Source organism: Raphanus sativus, chromosome 6, assembly GCF_000801105.2.
Source record: "Raphanus sativus cultivar WK10039 chromosome 6, ASM80110v3, whole genome shotgun sequence".
Taxonomy (NCBI): Eukaryota; Viridiplantae; Streptophyta; class Magnoliopsida; order Brassicales; family Brassicaceae; genus Raphanus; species Raphanus sativus.
Genome location: NC_079516.1, coordinates 45,556,108 through 45,564,215, shown reverse-complemented (window position 1 = coordinate 45,564,215; position 8,108 = coordinate 45,556,108). Strand labels below are relative to the sequence as shown.

The following is an 8,108-nucleotide window of genomic DNA, read 5'->3' as shown; positions in this document are numbered from 1 at the left end:
TGACACAACATGTCATATATTGTGTGAGATAACTATTCTTTTCAGGTGGAGAAAACCAACACTTCACTTTTGCCTTAAAATTGTAAAGGATCTCCAGCCCATAGAAACCTCGGTTAACATTGCGTAGAGCCGTTTTTTAATTCAATCCGCTATTGTTTATCGAGAACTTTATACAATATAGCATTTTCAAAATTATTATTTGGAATATTGGTTATCTTACTTGCCAGTGTACTGTAGGATCTATCAATAGACCGCACAGAGATAACTAAAGCTTTTGGGTATCAATGACAACGTTTTCGCACCAAGGTCATTCATTTGTCTAAAGAATTTTATCATGTTTTATACGTACAGAAAAAAAAATCATATATGTACTTGCGGATACTATTTCGACTTTTATGTACATTACTTAATTATATGGTGTTTGTGTCCGATATCCATTATATACACTACCACGACATAATTATAATACATCCATTGTCAACTGCTTTGTTTTAAAATGTTGTTATACTTGTTGATGGATGTATTCAACGTTTGTGTATGGCTGGTTTACACGTATCAGAGGTGGTAGGTACGGGAGTTTGTGAATACATATAATTTTGGTTTTGTGTTATTAAGGCTAAATAATAGAGTAAACTGGTGGGATAAAAAAAGTTGAACTGGGAGTAAAACTTTTCTTCTCACTATTTATAGAGTAACATATTAGACTACTTTGTCTTTTCTTTGGAGTTAATGGGTGAAAAACATTTTTCACTTGATTGACTAAAAGTTAGAATAACCGAGCGGAAAACAGTTTTACTCTTCTTTATTATCGCCATGTATAAGTTTCAATCAAAGCCTAAATAATTCATAACACATCAGTCAAAAATGCAAATGCATTATAGACATTTATGAAAAATTTGACTATCAGATACATAAAAAATTTAACAAAAAATATATTATATAATTATAAATATTATTTCAATAAAAAATTAAAAGTATTAATTTAATATAATTAATTATAATATTTATTTTTATTTTTTAGTTTAGGTGAAAATTTTAGTTTTAATAGTTAAGTTGTTTCTTTTATAAATACTAAAGTATATTTAATGTATTTTGTAAGATTTAAAGATGTATAAATCTTAATATTTTCATATATGTTAAGGTAAATTTGTGTAAAATTCTTTATAGCACTACAGAAACATGAAGTAACAAACAGGAACAAAGATCAAAAGTAGTTTATTATAATGTTTAGTCTAGTAATCCTAATTATAACCGTTTTTCATAGCTGAAGACTGGAATCTAATCTATTAATTTAGGGATTGTTTTTTATCTACTACTAAAAGTTGTCATTTAAATTTTGGTCTTTTTCATTATTGTTACTAGGATATCACGCTTCTTTTCTAATGCAACATACCAACTTAAATTAAACCATATATTAACATGCGCAGATCCAGTTGACCTTAACCAATATCAGCTTTAAATATGTTTGATTATTTCTTAATATAATTAGATCATACATAACTGAACCAATCTTAAATCAATTGAAGACTGTGTTAAAAAACAAATTATCGTATCACATACGTCCATCTAAACTGATCTTCACCTGTATCATATAATATCATACAAATTTTTTCAAGCACAAGAATTTATCTTCCAAAAGACTTTTATCACATACGTTCATCTAAATTGATCTTCACCTGCATCATATCACATCGTACACATTTTGTTAAGAACAATAATTGATCTTCCAAAATAACATCATACTAGATTTTGACCCGCGCTTTAAAAGCGCGGGATTAAACTTTCAATTAACAAAAAGTTATTCAGTTATTTGATATGTTTTGTATATGTTTTTTTTTCTTAAGATTTAATATTGGAGTACGATAACATGTATTTAACCTGTTTCGTTAATTAAAATCTGTTTTAATAATTTGGGATTGAAGATAGTTAATAAATTTATTCAAATCATATTTTAGTTTTAATATCAATTGTGTCTCAAACTTTGATTGATTGTATATTTTTATGTCAACTCACGATTAATCTGGTCTGAAGGTTATTCTAATTGCTCCAATAACAAAATAACTAAAAAAGTGGCAACACAGACATAGTTAATATCCATTTTTGGGCGGCATAGCGAGTTGATAAAAAAATCAGAGATTAATCGACGACTAATCAGGAATTAATTTTGGGATTATTTAATTATTCTTAATAGATTTTACAAAAATCTTACAAAAATCTTACAAAATCTTACAACATTCTTAATAGATTTTTTTTTAACAAATTTATTTTAATTTCAAATATGTTTATATATTTTATGTATTTATAAATTATTTTATTTGTTATTAAGAATGCTAAGATTTTGGAATTGAAAAAAATTATGATCCATCTCTATATTATTTTAATTAGGAATTTAAAATTTATATCAAAATATTTTTTTAAACTTTTAATTTTTATTATAACTACAAATGTTAATTTTCAATATAAATTTATGTTTAAATATTACAAATATATCATTTAAAAGTAAAAAACTAAAAACATAAAATAAATACCCGTCCGGTTAGATCTAGTATATAATTAAGTGAATTACGTAAGCTACAATAATTGTAACACAGGATATTAGAGAGGATAATAGTTCAACGACTTTGTTGTTGAAAAATAGTAACACCAAAAAACAATAATAAAATTCATAGATATTCATATATTTTTACAACCAAAAAACAATAATAAACTAAAGGGCTAATTCAAATTTGAGATTATGTTTGTTTGGATTTCCAAACCAGAAATATGATAAAAGATCTGTTTTTACTTTAAGATTTTCGAAAACTATATGTTTCCAGAAACTATGTTACACAATTGTATATGGCTGACCATGATAACTTTAACAATAAGATTTCTGTTGGCATATTTTAGCATACTCGAGAACTCTTGGTGTATTGCACTTTAAAATTGTTGTAATTTAAGATTTGGTGGAGTTATTGACTTATTGTACATGTCTGGATTCTTGAAAACTATGGTTGTACATGATCCAGTATATTTCGTATGTTATCGTGATTAGTTGGCATGAGCTAGAGAAATATGGCTGTGCATACTTGGAAATTTTTTTGGTATACATAATGAATAATAATCGATTTTCTATATTTATTTCACTTATGCTATTGAAAATTTATAGGTGAGTTGTGAAGACCGAAGACATGGTAAGAGATCGAGAACATTTGGTACACAGATGGAGAACCATGGAATAGATATTTGTAAAGTCACTAGATGATTGTATATGGTTTTCAAATATATTTAGGTTATCATGTAATATTGGCAAGTGGTCAATAAAAAGAAGGGAATTTAATGTATGAACTGGTAGAGGTTGATTAAATAATATTTGTACATTTAATGTTTTAAGTCTCGTTGATTTTTGTATAATGAATTTTCCTTTTTTACTTTTTTCCAAAATATTCTATAATGGCATAAGTTGTAATATTTGTGTAAAATCAATGGCAAAATCCTATGAGGGATTTTGCTTTAATAGTATAGATTGGCATAGAACAAAATGTGAACAACATATGCTTAAATACGTCTTTTCTGATGAAAATATTTCATTCTAACAAACTGTGTATAGAGCAAACCAGAAATCAACCAAGAACAATATATTTTAATACATGTTAATAAAAGTTCTATCTATTTTGAAAGAAAAAAATGATTTATATTCTCAAAAAAATGATTAATATTCTCCAACAAATTTCTTTCTATCCCGACTATATATCTTATTGTATTCCCAACAATATTGAAATCCCTAAAAATTAATCTCTTCATCATAAATATTGTATTAACAAAATCAAATATTTTAAATTTTAAGAATATAAGTTAAAAAGTATTGTAAAGCACACTATTATACTAAAAATGAAACAAGATTAAATACAAACTAACAACATGTACAACACAAATTTTAACACCATCCGATTATATATATTTAATAAAATATTATGTATATGTCAAATATATATAAATATTGCAAAAAAATATATTCAATATTATATACAGATATTATATATAACATATACTATAACTAAAATATTGCAAATCATGTTCCGCCCTTTAGGGCGGGTCCTAATCTAGTAGTATATTTCTTTCCTAGGGGTTAGGTACTATTTATATAAATGGTTGTTATTCAAAAATTAGGTTAGATCGTACTATATCCTAAAATACGGAAAGTTTTCCTTTTATAAAAGTTTTTCATTTTATTCAGACATGAACGAACTCGGCTCTGAAGCCATAATTCGTCTAGGCAAAATCGAAGGTCGGTGTCCTGCTTAAAAGTAGGAATAAATACTAACAGCATTCCCAACAATAAATATATAAAACTATCAGATACATAAACATATATGACAAATTTGCATGATTTAGCTTTCCATTGTTTTTACCAAAAGTTTTTTTTTTCCAGAATGAGCTTCTTTTTGAAGAGGCACAAGTATCTTCAGCCAAGTTTCTAAAACTAAAGATATTGAAGATAACTGCGGAAATCTGTGCTATGAAATATAACTTTTGACTTCAAGGTAAAATCGAGGAGAAGATGGTGGTGTGCTTTCTCTAAAGATTGTAAATGTTGTTGGAGTCTTTGCGCATATTGTTTAGTTGAATCTATATACTACATAATCAATAAGTGTGTGGCTGAAGATACTTGTGCCTCTTCAATATATATTTAGTTTTAAAAACTTTCTCATTCTTTACGTAATCAGCCAACCCAAAATGACCTTTGTTCCATGGTAGTCTTTGGTTTCTAAACTAAGCCATGATCACCACAATCACCGTGAACCGTTGTTGGTTTCTAAAACTACGCCATATGAGAGGAACTATATTTTGTAGAGTTTTAACTTTATTTTGAAAAAATAACTATTAAAGTCTGGAACCTGGACGCAGTTATGATTCATAACTTATGAACATATGTACACAAAACTAAGAGTATGGATCGTACGTTTATTTGAAAAAGATCTACTTCCACTCCAAGTGTAAGGTGTAGCCCCAAACAGTAGAAATATTAAAAGCAATTGCTAAGAGTCAATAACTGAACCGTTTGCAAAAAAATAGTCCTGAAGTGACCAAACCAAGAACCGAGAAGGCTCCTTGCCTCGAACGCCAAAACTCAGTCCACGTCAGCGGTCTTCTGATTTCAGACAACACCATACTGAACTGTTGGTCAAGGTGGTCGAGATCTCCATTATTCTCGATCACGACATCAGCCTTGCATCTCTTCAAATCCAACGACATCTGAGCCATCACTCTGCTTCCGGCATCTTCCCGACTCAGTCCATCTCTCTCCATCAATCTCTTGAGCTGAGTTTCTCGACTGACCCAAACAACGACGATGGGTTTCGTCCATTTATCCATCTTCGCTTCGAACAGCAATGGGATGTCGACAACGATCACTTTAGCTCCTTTCCCCCATTGTTTCAGTATCTCCAAAAATATACCGGTTGATATGTATGGAGCCATCAGCCTATAGCGTGAAAAGAGAGACAACAACTTCAGGATCTCTTCTGATAACACTTGTAAAAATTGTTTACTTGGTTTTAATCTGACTTAAACAAGTCTCACTCATTGTAAAAACGTTTTTTTGAGTAGAATAAATTTAACATTCATTCAAAAAAAAAAAAATTGTTTACTTACTTGTTAAGAAGTTGGCGGTTGGAATCGGAAGAGAAGACCATGTGAGCTAGTTTTGGCCGGTCAACTTCTCGACTAGGAAGAAGAATCTCCTCCCCGAAAGCTGCAACTACTCTTTTCCATCCACCGCTTCCTTTCTTCAATACATTCTACACAAAACACACACGCTAGGTTGACTTGCAGAGAAAGAAAGAAAGAAAGAAAAGAGAGAGAGAGATAGAGAAGGATGTTTTGTTGTTACTCGGGCGATGACATCAGCGTCAACAACGGGAATGCCACTAGCTTTAAACAGGTTGGAGACTGTACTCTTCCCAGACGCTATGCCTCCCGTTAGCCCTACGATTCTCATTCCCACACTTCTCAAATTGTTTACCTGGAAACACACCAAATACCAATTAAATGTTGTATCTACCGTAGGAAGATGAGGCTAATCTCAAACAATCCGAAGAGCAGATCCTAAGCATGTTTCAAGTTACAATCGGATTTGTCCGTCAATCGACTAGATCCGAAATATTTTGATTCTGGTAGAATTTGATCCGGTTATGGGATTAGATGTTCTACTAGTTTCGGTTTGGATTTGATACATACACAGCTTATTACTTTAAACAGTTCGGTTCTTTTGTATTCGCAGCCCTGACCCAGTAAATAAGAAAAGACCAAATGGGCTTATTTGGTAAGGATTTGAGATGGCCCACTAATATAAAAACGGCCCATATACCTTAGGGTTTATTCTCTTCCTTTCATTCTGTCTCATATAAGCCGCCTTGAAGCAGGCTAGTGTTTCTTCCTCTGTTTCACCCTCTCAGGTTCGTCTCGTCATTCTTCGTTTATAACTACGCTCTCGTTAGGTCCCAATAGAGAATTGAGCTTATCTTGTCTCATGCATTTCTCCATTTGATTTTACTGTTTTGTTTTTCTCGTTTTCAGACACAGAGATTCGTTAACTGAGAGAAACTCAAGATGAGGTACCTTTTAACAACACTTCCTAATTGTCTTCAGACCGATCTACATTGCTGTTATTTTAGTGTCGGAGTAATGTCCGTCTCGATTGTTAGTCTTATTGTTCGATGGATCATAAATGTTGATTGAATTTGATATGTTTTGTTTACAGTAAGCTTCAAAGTGAGGTACTTAGAGAAGGAATCGCAGCTGTTAAGGGCAAAGCTGATGAGAAAAAACGCAACTTTGTCGAGACAGTTGAGCTTCAGATTGGTCTCAAGAACTATGACCCACAAAAGGACAAGCGTTTCAGTGGTTCCGTCAAGCTCCCTCACATTCCTCGCCCTAAAATGAAGATCTGTATGCTCGGAGATGCTCAGCATGTCGAGGAGGTGATTATTATAATTAATATTTATCTCTCAAATTTTTGTAATTGGGCTAAAATGTTGATTCCTAGGTTTAATGCAAAGTTATTTGGGTTGTTGGTGTTTTGATAGGCTGAGAAGATTGGACTAGACTATATGGATGTTGAGGCTTTGAAAAAGCTCAACAAGAACAAGAAGCTTGTTAAGAAGCTTGCCAAGAAGTACCATGCTTTCCTGGCTTCTGAGTCCGTCATTAAGCAGATCCCTCGTCTTCTTGGTCCTGGTCTTAACAAGGCAGGCAAGTTTCTTCAGTGACTTGTTCGAATCAGTCTTGATCTTATTTATGATTTCATTGGTCGGAAATTTTCTTAATATGATGTTGATTGACATGACAGGAAAGTTCCCTACACTAGTGAGTCACCAGGAGTCGTTGGAAGGAAAGGTGAATGAGACCAAAGCGACAGTAAAGTTCCAGTTGAAGAAGGTTCTGTGTATGGGTGTTGCTGTTGGTAACCTTTCCATGGAAGAGAAGCAGCTCTTTCAGAATGTTCAGATGAGCGTTAACTTCCTTGTCTCGCTCTTGAAGAAGAATTGGCAAAACGTATGATCTTGTCTACTTTTTATTGGGAAACCATCTACATTTATTTATGTTCAAACCTCTCTCTAATCTCCTTTTGATTTGATTTTTTTTTTCATTTTTGCAGGTGAGGTGTTTGTACTTGAAGAGCACCATGGGTCCACCACAAAGGATCTTTTGAGCTCTCTGCTCTTTTCTTCTTTGAATTTTTGCTATTTGTTTTTGTTTCAAATATCTTGTGCTTCTTGAGATATGGTTCGGATTGATATTAGCGGAACTCAGGTGCTAGTTTACTTTTCGTTGAACGATATAATACGGCTTCCGTCATGCACCTTTTTTTTTTGTTTTCCCAAGTCACCTACTTTCAACTCGGCCTACAAAATTTTCATCTGATGAAACCGATGTTGATTTCTTAAGAGAAAAACTCTTTAGGTTAATCATTTTGTCTTAAAATCGTTATGTAATATGTTCCTTTTCGTAATTTTAATCTGGTTCTTACAACTCGCGCACTAAATAGTGGGAGTTTCGTCGATTTGTGTCGACATATAACATTCATAATGGTTTAAAGAGAAACAAATGAATTGTTTAAAAGTATT

The 8,108-nt window shown here is 31.7% G+C and overlaps 2 protein-coding genes across 3 annotated transcripts; one reads left to right on the top strand and one right to left on the bottom strand.

Moving 5' to 3' along the window:
- Nucleotides 1-4,867: 4,867 nt before the first annotated feature.
- On the bottom strand, nucleotides 4,868-6,207 carry LOC108810231 (dephospho-CoA kinase-like). Of its 2 annotated transcripts, XM_056987474.1 has the most exons (4): nucleotides 6,044-6,207; nucleotides 5,873-5,967; nucleotides 5,635-5,780; nucleotides 4,868-5,464 (listed from the first exon to the last, which is right to left on the bottom strand). In XM_056987474.1, the coding sequence occupies exons 1-4, from the start codon at nucleotides 6,093-6,095 to the stop codon at nucleotides 5,026-5,028; spliced, it is 732 nt and encodes a 243-aa protein (XP_056843454.1). In that variant the 5' UTR covers nucleotides 6,096-6,207; the 3' UTR covers nucleotides 4,868-5,025. The 2 variants fall into 2 exon arrangements, with proteins under 2 accessions (XP_056843454.1, XP_018437866.1); XM_018582364.2 differs by having other exon boundaries at nucleotides 5,873-6,204.
- A 138-nt stretch (nucleotides 6,208-6,345) lies between these two features.
- LOC108810232 (60S ribosomal protein L10a-2-like) lies at nucleotides 6,346-7,839 on the top strand. The gene is made up of 6 exons (XM_018582365.2): nucleotides 6,346-6,437; nucleotides 6,559-6,596; nucleotides 6,743-6,962; nucleotides 7,068-7,233; nucleotides 7,331-7,536; nucleotides 7,640-7,839. The coding sequence occupies exons 2-6, from the start codon at nucleotides 6,592-6,594 to the stop codon at nucleotides 7,691-7,693; spliced, it is 651 nt and encodes a 216-aa protein (XP_018437867.1). The 5' UTR covers nucleotides 6,346-6,437; nucleotides 6,559-6,591; the 3' UTR covers nucleotides 7,694-7,839.
- Nucleotides 7,840-8,108: the final 269 nt, after the last annotated feature.